The sequence below is a fragment of the Pseudorasbora parva genome, chromosome 5 (assembly GCF_024679245.1).
Source record: "Pseudorasbora parva isolate DD20220531a chromosome 5, ASM2467924v1, whole genome shotgun sequence".
NCBI classification, from domain to species: Eukaryota; Metazoa; Chordata; class Actinopteri; order Cypriniformes; family Gobionidae; genus Pseudorasbora; species Pseudorasbora parva.
In genome coordinates this window covers 50,361,100-50,383,290 of record NC_090176.1, presented here as the reverse complement: position 1 = coordinate 50,383,290, position 22,191 = coordinate 50,361,100, and the positions used below count along the sequence as shown (strand labels likewise).

At 34.2% G+C, this 22,191-nt stretch overlaps 1 protein-coding gene across 1 annotated transcript in view; it reads left to right on the top strand.

The window, feature by feature from the left end:
• LOC137075735 (leucine-rich repeat-containing protein 63) overlaps positions 1-22,191 on the top strand; it is a 41,034-nt gene that overhangs the window by 6,805 nt on the left and 12,038 nt on the right. The window contains exons 6-9 of the mRNA XM_067444657.1: positions 8,051-8,149; positions 8,225-8,361; positions 10,137-10,220; positions 13,148-13,387. Of these exons, the coding sequence (XP_067300758.1) occupies positions 8,051-8,149; positions 8,225-8,361; positions 10,137-10,220; positions 13,148-13,387 (560 nt within the window). The remainder of the gene's footprint in view (positions 1-8,050; positions 8,150-8,224; positions 8,362-10,136; positions 10,221-13,147; positions 13,388-22,191) is intronic.

Below are 22,191 nucleotides of genomic sequence, written 5' to 3'. Positions count from 1 at the left end.
TAGATATTTAGACTAAGTAAGCATTTTTGCAGTGTACTTATTCATTTCGTTGCGAATGCAGTCAGTGTGCTTCAGAGGTGGACAGTAAATAAGTACATTTACTTGAATATAATTTTTTCTGTAATCTTATGACTTTAACTTCACTACATTTGAAAGACAAATATCGTACTTTTTACTCCACTACATTTCTATCAAGGTCAAAAGTCGTTTCTGTAGCAGCTCTGAAAGTCGGTGGATGAGTTTTTCCTTCTTTAAAAGGTGTTTTGTTGTCGTTGTTTCAGACAGTCTGTCAGGAATCGCTCTTATAGGGTCATAAACATTTGCCCAACTTTTTTTGAACACTGATCAGTTCATAGCAAAATGGAAGAAGACGGTTCTTAGGCACAGTGTGTGCACTCATAGCCATACTTTGAAAGTATGTTTCAGTTTTTAAAAAAAATCAAGATTAGTTTAGTCGGCATACACTTGATGCATGTCTTATAAAATATTACAAATATAAACGTCTGGGAGAAAGAGAAGAGTAAAGTGTGAGAATATCAGATGTGTATCAGTGTATTGGATCCGTGCATTCGGTCTTAAAGTGACAGCAGCTTTATAAAGAGCTTTGTAACTTTTCTACAAGTATTTAAATGAGTTTAAGTTAGTCGTCTGCTAGTGTGTCAGATGGAGCGTCACTGACTGGCTTAAACCATGATGGCATAATGTGCATTTATACAACAATAATAAAATTATGCGCTGACATACAGAAGGAAATTTACTTTTGATAGTTATGTACTTTTGAAAACAAATACTTCTGTACTTTTACTTGAGTAAAAAATCAGTTTTTACAACTTTCACTTGTAACGGAGTAATATTGGACCAGAAGTACTTTTACTTTTACTCAAGTAATAGAGTTGTGTACTTTGTCCATCTCTGGTGCGCTTGTAGAGAGCCCGCCCACACGCTCTTCTGATTGGCTGTGCTTTTTGATTGATTGATCTCGGTCGAGTCTGGTTTGTCGCTGAAACCTTGTCACATTTGACATTGTGCCTGGTAAGGACACGGCATTAGCTCAGACTGTTTGAATTTGCTTTTAAAATTAACGAGTGGCATCATGAGCCGTTACCCCTTCAGCTCTGCGACCCACATGTGGGTCCAAATTTGCATACGTCATAATTATTTGAAATTTGCTGCAGAGCTGAAGTGGTTAATTTCCACTGCTTGTCTGAATGCCAGTGTATGGCAACTGCTATACTCTTCCATACGTAAACACCACCCCTGGTGGAGACAATAAACGCAACCATTTCTCAAGGGTAATTTTTAAACGGGACACACATAATACAGCCAAAATTGTACTTGTAAGGAGATGTGTGGTGTTTTGGTGCACTGAAAAATTATCTTATGTCCGTATTTCTTTTCTCTCATTTTATCTGGCCAACAACACAAAACAATTGTTTTTTTTAAAGCTACACGGTGTGTGATATTTCCCCCATCTAGCGGTGTATGACCATCCAGTGAATAATAGTTTCTGTTCCTCTCAATTCTGATTTCGGTTTAACTCCTACGGTGGCCGATTTAGTCCAAGATTAACATGGCAATCCCCCTCTTCACATTCGACACGGCGCCATCGAGTGTTAAACGCGAAAGGCGAAGCTTGAATTTACGGGGTATGTCCCTCTTTGGCTAATGTACTTTCAAGATGGAGGAGCAACATGGCGACCGGCATTCAAACCCCTCACCCGTATGTATTTTCAATGGCATATTATAAACTTACGAGAATACTTTATTACTTGAAAGAAGTAAATATACATTAATGAGCACATATATTTTTGGTAGTGTTTTTAGCTAAGAATAAACAAAAAAAGTTAAACAGTGTAGCTTTAAATAGATGAGTTATAGGTTCACCACGCAGTAATATAATTATTAAATGAACTTGCTTCTTCCACACAGCATTGAGCAAAACCCAACACAGCGTTAGATCTACAGTATTAGCCTAATATCAGTTCACACATGTCAGTTGTAGTGGGTGACTTACAACAAGCTACCAAACAATAATCGCTAAAATATCGGACATATGGAAAATACATCAATTATTATTTTTTTTGTCTCTGCTAATTTATTAATAACTCAGTATCGTTTGTATTAAAGACAAAAGTATCACTTCATCAGATGTTTAAAGTGAATAAAATAGCCTTAACAGCCTTAATTAAGTTACTTAATGGAGTTCAACCCTCAGATGGGGTGAGTACTGATGTGCGCGCGCGCGTGTGTGTGTGTGTGTGTGTGTGTGTGTGTGTGTGTGTGTGTGTGTGTGTGTGTGTGTGTGTGTGCGCGTCCATGTTTGTCCATCCCAGTAGAGACTTCAACCTGAATTCACACAGCCTCATGGGAACTCGCCTTGGAGAGTCCCTACTAAGATAGTGAACCAGACGTGTGGGAGATTTTGTGTGTGTGTGTGTGTGTGAGTGTGTGTGTGTGTGTGTGTGTGTGTGTGTGTGTGTGTGTGTGTGTGTGTGTGTGTGTGTGTGTGTGTGTGTGTGTGTGCGCGTCCATGTTTGTCCATCCCAGTAGAGACTTCAACCTGAATTCACACAGCCTCATGGGAACTCGCCTTGGAGAGTCCCTACTAAGATAGTGAACCAGACGTGTGGGAGATTTTGTGTGTGTGTGTGTGTGTGTGTGTGTGTGTGTGTGTGTGTGTGTGTGTGTGTGTGTGTGTGTCTGTGTAAGTGTGTGTGTGTGATGAGTAGGTTTAGGGGTAGAGTTAGTGTAAGGTGAGAAAATATACAGTTTGTAACACCATTACGTTTGTGGAGAGTCCCTACTAAGATAGTGAACCAGATGAGTGTGAGAGTGTGAGAGATTGTGTATGTGTGTGCAGTAACATCCAAACACCAAAACTGTGTGTCTGAACTTAAGTGAGATCTTGTACTGGGAACTAAACATCCCAGCAAACAAAAATATGTTCAAAGATGGTTTTACTAACTTTAAGTTATGATTTCTAAATGTTCGCTAAAACGTTCAAAATGTCCAGTTCTTAAAATAATTAAAATATTGGCAGATTATTTGGCTTATTTTAAGCAAAAACTCTTTTAATTTTGAGTTATTTTTCCCCAAAACAAGACAATAATTTGTACTTGTCTAGTAAATTTTTCTTAATGTAAGATTTTTTAGATATTTTGACTAGAAACGAGACAAAAATACTAAGTAAGAACAGCATTTTTTGCAGTGTGATGTTATTATTTATTATTTATTATTTATTTATTCTGCACGGATATCACATGGATACAGTACAAGGGGTGGAACGAAGCCCAATTGGGTTTATACAGAGTTCCACTCCACTTACATGAAAAAACAAAAAAGACAGAAAAGACACGCAGACAAATAAGTTGAATAAAAAATAAAAAAGGGTGAAAAACACATTTTCAGAAGCCTGATTATCCTTTTAACTTAAGGTTACAGATGTTGAAGGGTAATGGTAAAGGAGGATCAAAGGAGAAGAGCAGCATATGAAATATACTACAGGAAACTAAGACAAAAGACTGTCATAGTAAAGTTAAAAGATCTTTCAACTGTTTTTTAAAGACGAATAAAGATGACATAGATCTTAGGGACAAACTTAATTTACTCCATAGTTGAGGACCCCTAAAACTGAGGTCAGTTTTATGACCTGAAGTTCTAGAGAACGGTAAAACAAGATTTATTTCTCTATGCCTTGTTTGATGGATATGAGTATCTGAAATGAAAGTAAAAAAGTGTTGTAATGTTGGTGGAAGGTCTTCTCTCTTATAAATGAATTTATGAATAAATATGCATGATAAATAAACATTGACTTTCTCAATTGGAAGAATCTTGAATCTAAGAAATAGAGGTGCAGAAGGAGCATATTTAGAAGAGTTGGAGATCATACGCAAGAACTTCTTCTGAATTTTTGAAATTTTTGCGAGATAAGTGGGAAAAGTAGCACCCCAGACAATGTTGCAATAATTCATAAAGGGGAATAAAAAACTATAATAAAGTGTTAAATGAGCAGATGAGTGAATTGAAGGTAAAACGATTCTTAAAATATTTAACATTTTAGAGGATCTTGTACAAACTAGATCAATATGTTTGGACCAAGTTAAACCTTCGTCAATCAGGACACCGAGAAATTTTGTTGAAGCTACTTGAATAACTGGAGCTCCATCAATTTCTATACCAGCATGTTCTTTGGGATAAAATGTATTAATATTGTGAAATATCATAAAATTACTTTTTTTGACATTGAGCGTTAGCCTGTTAGTACGAAACCAATTTGATAATATTTTTAACTCGTCATTAACATGTTTGATCAGGGTGACAAAATCCTCGTGCACTGCAATGAGATTGGTGTCATCAGCAACTAATAAGGGTAAGAAATGATTACAACAAAGGAATAAATCATTAATATAATTATGTTTGTTCATATCCTTGGCAGACCGTTCTGAGAACTTTCCCTGTTGGATGGGATGTCAGTGATATTTGCTCAGTTGAGTGTGTTCTAGCTCAGGGGTTTTCAAGCTTTATGATGCCAAGGACCCCCAATATGATGGATTTTATGTGGGACCCCCTTCCTAAAATCCATCTATTTTTATCTAGGCCTATGAAAAAATAAATTGTGTGACATTATAAATAGGCAAGGCAAGTTTATTTGTCTGTGTAGACTGCACATGCACGCGCCACTGATAACAGCAGCAACGAGCGCCAGATCGCCTCTTATATAACAACGAATGAAATGATGCTCTTCTAGTTAACCAGAGATGTTTTGTTTGTATTAGTTAGGTTCATCCGTGAAGCAAGATGTTTCAACGTTTCAAAAAGTGGTGGGGACATGTCCCACCCGCAAATTACGCCTATGCATAGAAATGAATTAAAATAGCAATAACATATGCATAAGAAATAAAAATACCATGTGTGAGAATTAAAAATAAAAACAAGGATAATTAAAACAGTTGTAAAAATAATTAAAAAAATATATAATGGTGATAAATATTCTCTAAATTCGGGTACTCCTATCTGAGATAGAAGAGATGCAGCAGGTTCACAATGTCTCCTGGACCTTACAAGTCAATCCAAGACAAAGAGAAAAAAAATATTATTTCCAAACTTCATAAATTGGCTATAGCCTACTTTAATGTTGGATGTAAAAACCTAAAGAAGAACATTTTTCAAATAAAAATTATTTGTATAAGCGTAATTCTACAATAAATGTAAGCAGCTTACGTGCACTGCAAAATATGCTTTTCTTATTTAGTATTTGTGTCTTGTTTCTAGTCTAAATATCAGAAAATTCTTAAAACAAGAAGTATTTACTAGACAAGCAAAAGTAATTGTCTTGTTTTGGGAAAATATAACTCAAAATTAAGAGAGTTAAGTTGAGTTAAGTTTTTGCTTAAAATAAGTAAAATAATCTGCCAATGGGGTGAGAAAAATAATCTTGTTTTCTGTTTGAATTAAGATTATTTTTCTCACCCCACTGGCAGATTATAGATTATTTTAAGCAAAAACTCTTAATTTTGAGTTATTTTTCTCCAAAACAAGACAATTACTTTTGCTTGTCTAGTAAATACTTCTTGTTTTAAGAATTTTCTGATATTTAGACTAGAAACAAGACAAAAATACTAAGTAAGAAAAGCATTTTTTGCAGTGTGATCGATTCACTGATTCATGACCGTTTGACTCTTTATTTGAGGAACACAGAAGACAATGCTGAATAAAGTCGTAGTTTTTGTTATTTTTGGACCCAAATGTATTTTGGATGCTTCAAGAGACTCTAATTAACCCACTGATGTCTCATATGGACTACTGTGATGATGTTTTTATTCCCTTTCTGGACATGGACAGTATAGTGTGCATCAGTGGCGATTTCTTTAAGACTGCAAGGGAAGCTCGGCTTCCCTTATAATGTCACAAAATTAATGGTCAAATATGTATTATTATATTAACATTGTATTGACTAAAAATGCGTTAGAAAACGTTCATCTCAAAGACGAGTTCGTTCAGAATCAGTTACATATAGCAGGTCGGCTGACTCGATTTCCTTCTCATACATTCCCGCAGCGTCAGTGCATTTCCCTATTGAAGCCCAGCGTCCGTTGACTTCAATGGGGCTGCTTTAAACGGTTTTTTTCAGCGCTTTGAAACTAGACGGTCATTGGATAAACGCTGCGATTATGTCCCGCCCACGGACGCTCAGCGTCTCTGGGAGTGAATGGGGAGTGGGCTGGCCCGGACTCTGAGCTTCTGCGTGATGATTGGAGGGTCTGCATCTCCTTTTGACTGACAGCGATTCTGTACTATAAGGAATCACTGAAGCTATTCGCGCTCAGTCCCATCGCGAATTTCTCAAGTTCAGTCGAAATAAAAACTTCTGCAACCTATTTCTTTGATATTTGCTTGGCGATATTGCTTGATTTTCATCATACATTTCACACAATTATACACCACATTCCTTGTTTCAGTTTTACAGAGTTTAATATTTTTTTAGATCGTTCATTCATTCACAGGGTAAAAGACCATTTTCTTGAAAAGGAACGTAGGGCAGAATTTACTTTTAAATAAATAAGACAATTGGCCGAAAATGAGCTTCCCCTCTCTGACAGACCAGTAGCCGCCACTGGTGTGCATACACTCGCATACGCTGTCGGACTAAATATAAAATATCTTAAACTGTGTGTGAAGATGAACGGAGGTCTTACGGATGTGGAACGACATTAGGGGGATTTGCGGTGTCTTTTTATTCTCTGAAATGTTCTGGGGACCCATTTAACCTTCTGGAGTCCCAGTCTGAAAACCCTTGTTGTAGCTCATTAGATGTTATGGTGCCTTTGAAACCATGAATCGTATGATGGAATAATCATCACTGGCCAATTCCTGAAAAAAAAACATATATCTGATGCTTATTATTGAAGCAAACGCTTAATGCAGTTGTATGATTTTTATTTTATTCGTTGTCAGTGTGAGATGCTGCATTTATGGCACATTTGCAAACTCAGAAACATCCTGTGTGAGGTCAGTGACTCAGTTCAGTGAAAACTCAGACTTAAGTTCCTCTGTCCAAGTAAAGAAAGATTTTGTTCTCAGCGTTCCACGTCTCAGTCCGGCCGTGTGGACAGCAGATCTTCTGTAGGTGACGCTTCTGCATCCACACAATGAGCTTTATGTCTTTAGGAAATGAAACATTCGGATTAAAAAGGGAAGAAGGGCATGAGCACTTCCCTCTTGCCTCATTTATTTTTATTTGCAGTTTAGGGAACTGTTGGTCACGTTGAGTGAAATGAAGTCTAGTGTCAATATTAGCTTCAGTTTATAAGTATGACATATAAGTAAGAATATGTGCACGTTTCCAAAACTATTAACTTGAAATATTTTACAAGTGTAAATGGATGCATTATCATTGGTTACTCTAATCATTAAAGGGATAGTTCACCAAAAAAAGAAAATTCTCTCATCATTTACTCTCCCTCATGTTGTTCCAAACCTGTATGAGTTTCTTTCTTCTGCTGAAGTCAAGTCAAGTCAACTTTATTTATATCGCGCTTTTACAATGCCGATTGTTTCAAAGCAGCTTCACAGTTTTAAACAGGAAAATATTGCAACAAAATTTGATTCGGCTGTACAGTCGATGTGGAGAAAACAGGGATGTTATTAGCTACACAAAGGAAGATATTTTGAAGAATGTTTGTAACAAAGCACAGAGAGCAACCATTGACTACCATAGTATTTCTTTCCCTACTATGGTAGTCAATGATTGTTTTCTGTGCTTGGACACAAACATTCTTCAAAATATCTTACTTTGTGTTCAGCAGAAGAAAGAAACTCATACAGGTTTGGGGAGAGTACACAACATGAGGGAGAGTAAATGATGAGAGAAATTTCATTTTTGGGTGAACTATCCCTTTAAGAAGAACAAATGTAGCTGTTTATTGAACGCTGGTGTCAGTTAAATAAATAATCCACTCGTAGATGTGTGTTACAGTGATTTTACCGTGGTAAAGGGCTGTTCTCAGTAGGATTTACAGTAATAATGAGGTGTGTGTGTGTTTTCCAACAGGCTCATTTCATCTGCGATCTTCCTGACGTGACGGCATTGTCTGAGCGTCTCCAGTATCTGAACCTGTCCTTTAATGACCTCACACACGTTCCTCCGGAGGTGCTTCACTTACACTCGCTCTGTTTGCTGTCAGGACTCAGATGGTGTTTGACGCTCCTCGTCTTCCTCTCTCAGGTGTGTGATCTTCATCAGCTGCAGGTGTTGAAGATGAGGAATAACCCCATACAGGAGCTTCCTGCTCAAATCAACAAACTCCACAAGCTCCAGACGCTGGTCGCCTCCTTCTGCAAGATCACACAGCTGCCCAACCAGTGAGACACACACACACACACACACACACACACACACACACACACACACACACACACACACACATACACACACTGCCCCTAAACCTACCAATCACACACACACACACACACACACACACACACACACACACACACACACACACACACACACACACACACACACACACACACACACACACACACACACACACACACACACACACACACACACACACATACACACACTGCCCCTAAACCTACCAATCACACACACACACACACACACACACACACACACACACACACACACACACACACACACACACACACACACACACACACACACACACACACACACACTGCCCCTAAACCAACCCATCACAGGAAACATTCAGCATTTTTACTTTCTCATAAAAACTCCTCCTGTGTGATTTATAAGCCTTTTGAAAAGTGGGGCCATGGGTAATGTCCTCATATTTCACCCTCTCCTGTAATACCTGTGTCATACCCTATGACATTATACACACTCACTCACTCACTCACTCACTCACTCACTCACTCACTCACTCACTCACTCACTCACTCACTCACTCACTCACTCACTCACTCACTCACTCACTCACTCACTCACTCACTCACTCACTCACTCACACACTCACTCACTCACTCGGACACACACACCACACTTACTCACTTACTCTCTCTCTCTCACACACACATACACACACATACACACACATACACACACACACACACACACACACACACACACACACACATACACACACTGCCCCTAAACCTACCAATCACACACACACACACACACACACACACACACACACACACACACTGCCCCTAAACCAACCCATCACAGGAAACATTCAGCATTTTTACTTTCTCATAAAAACTCCTCCTGTGTGATTTATAAGCCTTTTGTAAAGTGGGGCCATGGGTAATGTCCTCATATTTCACCCTCTCCTGTAATACCTGTGTCATACCCTATGACATTATACACACTCACTCACTCACTCACTCACTCACTCACTCACTCACTCACTCACTCACTCACTCACTCACTCACTCACTCACTCACTCACTCACTCACTCACTCACTCACTCACTCGGACACACACACCACACTTACTCACTTACTCTCTCTCTCTCACACACACATACACACACATACACACACATACACACACACACACACACACACACACACACACACACACACACACACTCACTCACTCACTCGGACACACACCACACTCACTCGCTCTCACACGCACGCACGCACACACACACACTTTACAAATTTACACATTTTATAATTCTCAGCTATTTTTTTATTACATCCTTGTTGCTGTAAAATATCTTTAATGCAATTATAATTTATGTTTACCTGTTAACTGCCCCTTGTAATTCACGAATGCTTTAAAAGGTTGAGCATTCAGCAGATTATTGCAGAAGTGAAAGCACTGAAAAAATCAAAATGGAAAGCAAATGTACTAAACCAAACATGTTTTAATACAAACTGTATATTTTACTAAATCATTTGGAAATCAAAGCTATATTTCTGACTAAATTTGAATTTCACAGGATTATGATGATTACTAAAAATATGTGATCAAGAAAAAAGGCAATATATAATGTGTGTTAAATGACACTGACAGTTTATATATCACCCTTATGAGTTTTAATGGTTCTGCTGCTCTGGTTCTTTGCATCGTTCTGTTTGTTACCACATAATGCAGTTTCAGCGCTTGGCCTGACACTATGTGTGTGTGTGTGTGTAGGCTGTACTCTCTGCCCTGTCTGAAGCATCTGGACGTGTCCTATAATCTCCTCAGATCCCTCAGCAGTGACGTCAGACACCTCAGGTCAACCTTCAGATCAGTCATTATTAACAATCATTTCATACCAAATCATTCTTCAGACTAAAGGGCCGATCACACCTAAACTCATAACTATAATAATACATTAAACAAGAACTATAGCATTACTATTATGATAGCAATAACTGTAGCGATAACTAACGAAAACACTAACTGAATAACTATAGTTATAACTATAGCGATAACTAGCAAAATAACTATAGTTATATCTATAGCGATAGCTAACGAAAACACAAACAAAATAACTATAGTTATAACTATAGCGATAACTAACGAAAACACTAACGAAATAACTATAGCGATAACTAACAAAAACACTAAAGAAATAACTATAGCGATAACTAACAAAAACACTAAAGAAATAACTATAGCGATAACTAACGAAAACACTAACGAAATAACAATAGCGATAACTAACGAAAACACTAACAAAATAACAATAGCGATAACTAACAAAAACACAAACAAAATAACAATAGCGATAACTAACGAAAACACTAACAAAATAACAATAGCGATAACTAACAAAAACACTAACAAAATAACTATAGCGATTACTAACAAAAACACTAACGAAATAACTCTAGCGATTACTAACAAAAACACTAACAAAATAACAATAGCGATAACTAACGAAAACACTAACAAAATAACAATAGCGATAACTAACGAAAACACTAACAAAATAACAATAGCGATAACTAACGAAAACACTAACAAAATAACAATAGCGATAACTAACGAAAACACTAACAAAATAACTATAGCGATTACTAACAAAAACACTAACAAAATAACTATAGCGATTACTAACAAAAACACTAACGAAATAACTCTAGCGATTACTAACAAAAACACTAACAAAATAACAATAGCGATAACTAACGAAAACACTAACAAAATAACAATAGCGATAACTAACAAAAACACAAACAAAATAACAATAGCGATAACTAACGAAAACACTAACGAAATAACTATAGCGATTACTAACAAAAACACTAACAAAATAACAATAGCGATAACTAACTAAAACACTAATGAAATAACTATAGCGATTACTAACAAAAACACTAACGAAATAACTCTAGCGATTACTAACAAAAACACTAACAAAATAACTATAGCGATAACTAACGAAAACACTAACGAAATAATAGTGATAACTAACGAAAACACTAACGAAATAACTATAGCGATTACTAACAAAAACACTAACAAAATAACTATAGCGATAATTAACAAAAACACTTACAAAATAACTACAGTTATAACTATAGCGATAACTAACAAAATAACTATAGTTAAATCTATAACAATAGCTAACAAAAACACAAACAAAATAACTATAGTTATATCTATAGCGATAACTAACGAAAACACTTATGAAATAACTATAGCGATTAATAACAAAAACACTAACAAAATAACTATAGTTATAACTAACCAAAACACTAACGAAATAACAATATCGATAACTAACGAAAACACTAACGAAATAACAATATCGATAACTAACGAAAACACTAACGAAATAACAATAGCGATAACTAACGAAAACACTAACGAAATAACAATAGCGATAACTAACGAAAACACTAACGAAATAACTAGTTGAAACTATAGCGATTACTAACAAAAACACGAACGAAATAACTATAGCGATAACTAATGAAAACACTTACAAAATAACTATAGTTGAAACTATAGCGATTACTAACAAAAACACGAACGAAATAACTATAGCGATAACTAACGAAAACACTAAAGAAATAACTCTAGCGATTACTAACAAAAACATTAACAAAATAACTATAGCGATAACTAACGAAAACACTAACAAAATAACTATAATTGAAACTATAGCGATTACTAACAAAAACACGAACGAAATAACTATAGCGATAACTAACGAAAACACTAAAGAAATAACTGCAGCGATAATTTACGAAAACACTAACGAAATAACTCTAGCGATTACTAACGAAAACACTAAAGAAATAACTAGCGATTACTAACAAAAACATTAACAAAATAACTATAGCGATAACTAACAAAAACACTAACAAAATAACTATAGTTATAACTGTAGCGATTACTAACAAAAACACGAACGAAATAACTATAGCGATAACTAACGAAAACACTAAAGAAATAACTGCAGCGATAACTAACAAAAAAACTAACAAAATAACTATAGTTATAACTAACGAAAACACTAACAAAATAACTATAGTTATAACTAACGAAAACACTAACAAAATAACTATAGCGATAACTAACGAAAACACTAAAGAAATAACTGCAGCGATAACTAACGAAAACACTAACAAAATAACTATAGTTATAACTAACGAAAACACTAACAAAATAACTATAGCGATAACTAACGAAAACACTAACAAAATAACTATAGTTATAACTAACGAAAACACTAACAAAATAACTATAGTTATAACTAACGAAAACACTAACAAAATAACTATAGTTATAACTAACGAAAACACTAACAAAATAACTATAGTTATAACTAACGAAAACACTAACAAAATAACTATAGCGATAACTAACGAAAACACTAAAGAAATAACTGCAGCGATAACTAACGAAAACACTAACCAAATAACTATAGTTATAACTAACAAAAACACTAACAAAATAACTATAGTTATAACTAACGAAAACTTAGTTATAACTTTAGCAATAACTAACAAAATTGACAGTTATAATAACTATAGCTATAGCTAACGAAAACTAGCTATAACTATAGCGATAACTATCAAAAACTAGACTTTTAATTATAGCAATAACGGTGTGTACGGACCTTAATAATAGAATTCACTCAGTATTTATTCTATAAGAGCACAACAGCAGTGTGTCCATTCAGTATGTGCGTGTGTGTGTGTGTTCAGGTCTCTGAGGTCTCTGAACGTTGAAGGTAATCAGTTAGTGGCTCTTCCTGTCGGTCTTCTGTATGTGTCTGTGTCAGAGCTCAGGCTGTCTGGGAATTACACACACATGTTACTGTGGAACGAGAACAGCTGCAACTCTCCTCAGACGCTGCTGCACTCGGCAGCACACACACTCTCACACACACACGCAGAGCAGCAATTCACACGCCTGCCACTCGCCGCTCAGCTCGTCCTGTGCAGGTAAAACATTGTCCTTCCCTTCACTGGATACTTCTAGTTCATTTGTAGTTTATTTCAATACATTGCAGAAACAAGTGAAGTCTTTAAGAGAGTCACTGAATCATTCATTCAAGCGATTCGTTCATGAATGCGGATTGTCTTTGAAGTCTTTAAATGAGTCATTGAATCATTCACTCAAGAGTTTTGTTCAAAAACGCTGATTCATCCTGTAATGAAACAAGTGAATTCTTTTTGAGTGAGTCGTTGAATCATTCACTCAAGTGTTTCGTTCAAAAACACTGATTCATCCAGTAATGAAACAAGTGAAGTCTTTAAGTAAGTCACTCAATCATTCATTCAAGAGATTCGTTCATGAATGCGGATTGTCTTTGAGGTCTTTAAATGAGTCATTGAATCATTCACTCAAGAATTTCGTTCAAAAATGCTGATTCATCCTGTAATGAAACAAGTGAAGTCTTTATGAGTGAGTTATTGAATCATACACTCAAGAGTTTCGTTTAAAAACACTGATTCATCTAGTATTGGAAAAAGTGAAGTCTTTGAGTGAAAAAAAATATTTGATTTTAATGAATTGGGTGAGTTAATGAATCTCTCACCTGATTCAGCCAAAGATTTTTTTTTTTTTTTGATGAGTGATTCATTGAGTCATCCAAAAAATATTTTGATTTGAATGAATCAGGTGAGTCAATTATTTACTATTTAAAAAAAATTGTTGCTTTGAATGAATTTAGTGAATCATTAAATCAGTTTTTGATGAGTGAATCATTAACTCACCTGATTAATTCAAATGTTTTCTTTTTTGGGATGAGTGAATCATTGACACCCGATTCATTCAAATATATATATATTTTTGATGAGTGTATCACTGACTAACCCATTTCATTCAAATATTTTTTTTTTGGAAGAGTGAATGGTTGACTCACCTGATTCATTCAAATATATCTTTTTTGATAATTGAATCACTGACTCACCCTATTCATTCAAATATATATTTTTTGATGAGTGAATCATTGACTCACCCGGTTCATTAAAATAATTTGTTTTATTTTGATGAGTAAATCATTGACTCACCCGATTCATTCAAATCAAAGATTTTTTTTTTTTTTTGATGAGTGAATCATTGACTCACCTGATTAATTACATAAATTTTTTGGGATGAGTGAATCATTGACTCACCTGATTAATAAAAAAAAAAACATTTTTTTGATGAGTGAATCATTGACTCACCTGATTAATTCAGTTGTTGTTTTTTGCAATGAATGAATCATCGTCTCACCTGATTAATTCAGTTGTTGTTGTTTTTTGCGATGAATGAATCATTGACTCACCTGATTAATTCAGTTGTTGTTGTTTTTTGCGATGAATGAATCATCGTCTCACCTGATTAATTCAGTTGTTGTTGTTTTGTGCGATGAATGAATCATTGACTCACCTGATTAATTCAGTTGTTGTTGTTTTTTGCGATGAATGAATCATTGACTCACCTAATTAATTACATAATTTTTTGGGGATGAGTGAATCATTGACTCACCTGATTAATTACATAATTTTTTTGGGATGAGTGAATCATTGACTCACCTGATTAATTACATAATTTTTTTGGGATGAGTGAATCATTGACTCACCTGATTAATTAAAAAAAATGTTTTTTGGGATGAGTGAATCATTGACTCACCTGATTATTTAAAAAAAAAAATTTTTTGATGAGTGAATCATTGACTCACCTGATTAATTCAGTTGTTGTTGTTTTTTGCGATGAATGAATCATTGACTCACCTGATTAATTCGATTATTATTATTTTTTTTGATAAGTGAATCATTGACTCACCTGATTAATTTATTGTTGTTTTTTTGCGATGAATGAATCATTGACTCACCTGATTAATTCAGTTGTTGTTTTTTGCGATGAATGAATCATCGTCTCACCTGATTAATTCAGTTGTTGTTGTTTTTTGCGATGAATGAATCATTGACTCACCTGATTAATTCAGTTGTTGTTGTTTTTTTGCGATGAATGAATCATTGACTCACCTGATTAATTCGATTTTTTGTTTTTTTGATAAGTGAATCATTGACTCACCTGATTAATTTATTGTTGTTTTTTTGCGATGAATGAATTTTTGGGGGATGAGTGAATCATTGACTCACCTGATATTTTTTTTTTTTTGATAAGTGACACCCGATTCATTCAAATAATTTTTTTTTGTTTTGATGAGTGAATCATTGACTCACCTGATTAATTACACATTTTTGGGGGATGAGTGAATCATTGACTCACCTGATATTTTTTTTTTTGATGAGTGAATCATTGACTCACCTGATTAATTCAGTTGTTGTTGTTTTTTGCGATGAATGAATCATTGACTCACCTGATTAATTCAATTTTTTTTTGATAAGTGAATCATTGACTCACCTGATTAATTCAAAAAAAAATTTTTTTTGATGAGTGAATCATTGACACACCTGATTAATTCAGTTGTTGTTGTTTTTGTGATGAGTGAATCATTGACTCACCTGATTAATTAAACATTTTTTTTTTTGATGAGTGAATCATTGACTCACCTGATTAATTACATAATTTTTTTGGGATGAGTGAATCATTGACTCACCTGATTATTTAAAAAAAAAATTTTTTTTTGATGAGTGAATCATTGACTCACCTGATTAATTCAGTTGTTGTTGTTTTTTGCGATGAATGAATCATTGACTCACCTGATTAATTCGATTATTATTTTTTTTTTGATAAGTGAATCATTGACTCACCTGATTAATTTATTGTTGTTTTTTTGCGATGAATGAATCATCGTCTCACCTGATTAATTCAGTTGTTGTTGGTTTTTGCGATGAATGAATCATCGTCTCACCTGATTAATTCAGTTGTTGTTGTTTTTTGTGATGAATGAATCATTGACTCACCTGATTAATTCAGTTGTTGTTGTTTTTTGCGATGAATGAATCATTGACTCACCTGATTAATTCGATTTTTTGTTTTTTTGATGAGTGAATCATTGACACACCTGATTAATTCAGTTGTTGTTGTTTTTTGCGATGAATGAATCATTGACTCACCTGATTAATTAAAAAAAAATTTTTTTTGATGAGTGAATCATTGACTCACCTGATTAATTACATAATTTTTTTGGGATGAGTGAATCATTGACTCACCTGATTATTAAAAAAAAAAAATTTTTTTTGATGAGTGAATCATTGACTCACCTGATTAATTCAGTTGTTGTTGTTTTTTGCGATGAATGAATCATTGACTCACCTGATTAATTCAGTTGTTGTTGTTTTTTGCGATGAATGAATCATTGACTCACCTGATTAATTCGATTATTATTATTTTTTTTGATAAGTGAATCATTGACTCACCTGATTAATTTATTGTTGTTTTTTTGCGATGAATGAATCATTGACTCACCTGATTAATTCAGTTGTTGTTGTTTTTTGCGATGAATGAATCATCGTCTCACCTGATTAATTCAGTTGTTGTTGTTTTTTGCGATGAATGAATCATTGACTCACCTGATTAATTCAGTTGTTGTTGTTTTTTGTGATGAATGAATCATTGACTCACCTGATTAATTCAGTTGTTGTTGTTTTTTTTGCAATGAATGAATCATTGACTCACCTGATTAATTCGATTTTTTGTTTTTTTGATAAGTGAATCATTGACTCACCTGATTAATTCAGTTTTTGTTGTTTTTTTGCGATGAATGAATCATTGACTCACCTGATTAATTCAGTTGTTGTTGTTTTTGCGATGAATGAATCATTGACTCACCTGATTAATTCAATTTTTTTTTTGATAAGTGAATCATTGACTCACCTGATTAATTCAAATTTTTTTTTTGATAAGTGAATCATTGACTCACCTGATTAATTCAGTTGTTGTTTTTTGCCATGAATGAATCATTGACTCACCTGATTAATTCAGTTGTTGTTTTTTGCGATAAATGAATCGTTAGCCCCGTTTCCACCAAAATTACCCGGAACAATTTGTACCAGGAACTTTTTTACAGGAACTTTTCTCTCCCCAGACCTGCAGCTGTCTGTGTTTCGACCGTGATAAAGTTCCGAGAAGATTAGGCAAATTAGTCCGGTGATGTAGGACTGCGCGCGACTGTTCCTCCCAAATCAGTGAAGGACAGTAATCATTTTTAAGTGTACCGATTGAAAGATTTAGTGGCCTGTTTACATGAGACGTTATCTAAACCGATCTGGTGTTTACATGTGATGACTTTCAATCGCAATCATTTTGTGACATGCAGTTTGTCTGCCGCATCAAAAATGTCGCCGCTGTTTTCTCCAGCAGCTGGAGTGTGTTAACTGTAGCCATAGCAACTCTTAACGGCCACCAGGACTAATACAGTATTATTTATAGCTATTTGTTGTAAAGTGTAATAATCATCTCAGAAAAAAAAATCTTCTGTCAGGCGCAGTTAAAGTAAAAACTGCCTGGGGCAATATACGCTGTGTCATTACTCCAACATTATCTTCATAACTTACGAAATAAAAAGTTTACCCCTCAGAAAAATGAGCTTTCCTCTCTTGTCAACATGAGCGCGGCGCGCGCCGTCACGTCATGTAAGGACACACACTTAAAAGTAATCGGTCAGGTCGTTTACATGGTGAAAAAAATTTAATAACGAGTATGGAAGAGATTCAAGCTGTGCTGCTTTTGCTGGTTATGTATAGGTTTACTAAAGAGGTAATTAACAACGACAGAAAAGAGCACTAATATGCAGATTCAGCAGCATATTCAGAAAGCTTGTAAAGCTAGATTTAAAATGACAATGTATATTATTATCAGCTATTACGGACATTGAACATGAGATGGCTGAGACGAACGCGCGCCATCAGACAGAGAGCAAGACTGATATTTACTGAACGCAGAACGAACCTCGCAAAAGACTTTTAAAAATGCCTGTTGAACTAAAATGCTGCGTGAGCTCAACCAATCAGCATGTTCAGCGCCCAAGTCCCGCCCTCGAAAGTTCCTGAACTTTGAAAAAGTACCACCTCGTGAGCAGGGCCGTTTGGAGGGGGAAATATTTACCCGGAACTTCATTTATACCCTGGTTCCTGCGGTCAAAACACACGAAGTACCACCCAAAGTTCCTGGTTCCTGGGTAAAGTTCCTGTGGTGGAAACGGGGCTATTGACTCACCTGATTAATTCAAATATATATATATTTTTTTTGGATAAGTGAATCATTGACAAAACCATTTCATTCAAATACATTTTTTTGGATGAGTGAATCATTTACACCCGATTCATTTATATATTTTTTTGATGAGTGAATCATTGACACCCGATTCGTTAAAATAAAAAAATAAAAGATTGATGAGTGAATAATACAAATCATTGACTCACCCGATTCCTTCTTTTTTCTTTTTTTTGATAAGTGTATCATTGACTCACCTGATTAATTACATTTTTTTGGGGATTAGTAAATCATTGACACCCGATTCATTCAAATTTTAAATTTTTGTTTTGATGAGTGAATCATTGACTCACCTGATTCATTCCATTTTTTTATTTTTTATTTTTTTTATGAGTGAATCATTGACACCCGATTCATTCCATTCCATTTTTTTTTTTTTGAGTGAATCATTGACTCACCTGATTCATAAAAAAAAATTGGGATTAGTGAATTATTGACACCCGATTCATTAAAAGTAAAAAAAAAAATTTGATGAGTGAATCATTGACTCACTTGATTAATTGAAATTTTTTGGGGGGGGATGAGTGAATAATCATTGACACCTGATTCATTCAAATGATTTTTTTTTGATGAGTGAATCATTGACACCCGATTCACTTAAAAAAAAAAAATTTGGGGAGTGAATCATTGACACCCGATTTTTTCCCAATTTTGTTTTTTTGATAAGTGTATCATTGACTCACCCGATTCATTCAAATTTTACATTTTTGTTTTGATGAGTGAATCATTGACTCACCTGATTCATTAAAAAAAAAATGTATGTGTGAATCATTGACTCACCTGATTCATATAAAAAAAAAATTGGGATTAGTGAATCATTGACACCCGATTCATTAAAAGTAAAAAAAAAAAAAAGATGAGTGAATCATTGACTCACCTGATTAATTGAAATATTTTTTGGGGGGGGATGAGTGAATAATCATTGACACCTGATTCATTCAAATGATTTTTTTTTGATGAGTGAATCATTGACACCCGATTCACTTAAAAAAAAAAAATTTGGGGAGTGAATCATTGACACCCGATTTTTTCCCAATTTTGTTTTTTTGATAAGTGTATCATTGACTCACCCGATTCATTCAAATTTTACATTTTTGTTTTGATGAGTGAATCATTGACTCACCTGATTCATTAAAAAAAAAATGTATGTGTGAATCATTGACTCACCTGATTCATATAAAAAAAAAATTGGGATTAGTGAATCATTGACACCCGATTCATTAAAAGTAAAAAAAAAAAAAAGATGAGTGAATCATTGACTCACCTGATTAATTGAAATATTTTTTGGGGGGGATGAGTGAATAATCATTGACACCTGATTCATTCAAATAATTTTTTTTTGATGAGTGAATCATTGACACACCTGATCAATTAAAAACTAACCCATTGACTAACCCATTTCTTTCAAATCTTTTTTTTTGATGAGTGAATCATCTGATTAATTGAAATATTTTTTGGGGGGATGAGTGAATAATCATTGACACCTGATTCATTCAAATAAAATTTTTTTTTGATGAGTGAATCATTGACTCACCTGATTCATTCAAAAAAATTTTTTTGATGAGTGAATCATTGACACCCCAATCATTCCATTTTTTTATTTTTTTTATGAGTGAATCATTGACACCCCAATCATTCCATTTTTTATTTTTTTTATGAGTGAATCATTGACACCCCAATCATTCCATTTTTTTATTTTTTTTATGAGTGAATCATTGACTCACCTGATTCATATAAAAAAAAATTGGGATTAGTGAATCATTGACACCCGATTCATTAAAAGTTTTAAAAAAAAATTGATGAGTGAATCATTGACTCACCTGATTAATTGAAATATTTTTTGGGGGGGATGAGTGAGTAATCATTGACACCTGATTCATTCAAATATTTTTTTTTGATGAGTGAATCATTGACACCCGATTCATTCCATTCCATTTTTTTTTTGAGTGAATCGTTGACTCACCTGATTCATAAAAAAAAAATTGGGATTAGTGAATTATTGACACCCGATTCATTAAAAGTTAAAAAAAAATTGATGAGTGAATCATTGACTCACCTGATTAATTGAAATATTTTTTTGGGGGGATGAGTGAATAATCATTGACACCTGATTCATTCAAATAATTTTTTTTTTTTGATGAGTGAATCATTGACACCCGATTCATTTAAAAAAAAGAAAATTGGGGGAGTGAATCATTGACACCCGATTTTTTCCCAATTTTTTTTTTGATAAGTGTATCATTGACTCACCCGATTCATTCAAATTTTACATTTTTGTTTTGATGAGTGAATCATTGACTCACCTGATTCATTCAATTTTTTTTTATGTGTGAATCATTGACTCACCTGATTCATAAAAAAAAAATTGGGATTAGTGAATCATTGACACCCGATTCATTAAAAGTAAAAAAAAAAAATTGATGAGTGAATCATTGACTCACCTGATTAATTGAATTTTTTTTGGGGGGGGGATGAGTGAATAATCATTGACACCTGATTCATTCAAATACATTTTTTTTGATGAGTGAATCATTGACACCCGATTCATTTAAAAAAAAAAAATTGGGGGAGTGAATCATTGACACCCGATTTTTTCCCAACTTTTTTTTTGATAAGTTTATCATTGACTCACCCGATTCATTCAAATTTTACATTTTTGTTTTGATGAGTGAATCATTGACTCACCTGATTCATTCAATTTTTTTTTTATGTGTGAATCATTGACTCACCTGATTCATAAAAAAAAAATTGGGATTAGTGAATCATTGACACCCGATTCATTAAAAGTAAAAAAAAAAAATTGATGAGTGAATCATTGACTCACCTGATTAATTGAATTTTTTGGGGGGGGATGAGTGAATAATCATTGACACCTGATTCATTCAAAAAATTTTTTTTTGATGAGTGAATCATTGACACCCGATTCATTTAAAAAAAAAAATTGGGGGAGTGAATCATTGACACCCGATTTTTTCCCAATTTTGTTTTTTTGATAAGTGTATCATTGACTCACCCGATTCATTCAAATTTTACATTTTTGTTTTGATGAGTGAATCATTGACTCACCTGATTCATTCAAAAAAATGTTTATGTGTGAATCATTGACTCACCTGATTCATATAAAAAAAATTGGGATTAGTGAATCATTGACACCCGATTCATTAAAAGTAAAAAAAAAAAAAATGATGAGTGAATCATTGACTCACCTGATTAATTGAAATATTTTTTGGGGGGGATGAGTGAATAATCATTGACACCTGATTCATTCAAATACATTTTTTTTGATGAGTGAATCATTGACACACCTGATCAATTAAAAACTAACCCATTGACTAACCCATTTCTTTCAAATCTTTTTTTTTGATGAGTGAATCATCTGATTAATTGAAATATTTTTTTGGGGGGGATGAGTGAATAATCATTGACACCTGATTCATTCAACAAAAAAATTTTGGATGAGTGAATCATTGACTCACCCGATTCATAAATTTTTTTATTTTGGATGAGTGAATCATTGACTCACCCGATTCATAATTTTTATTTTATTTTGGATGAGTGAATCATTGACTCACCCGAT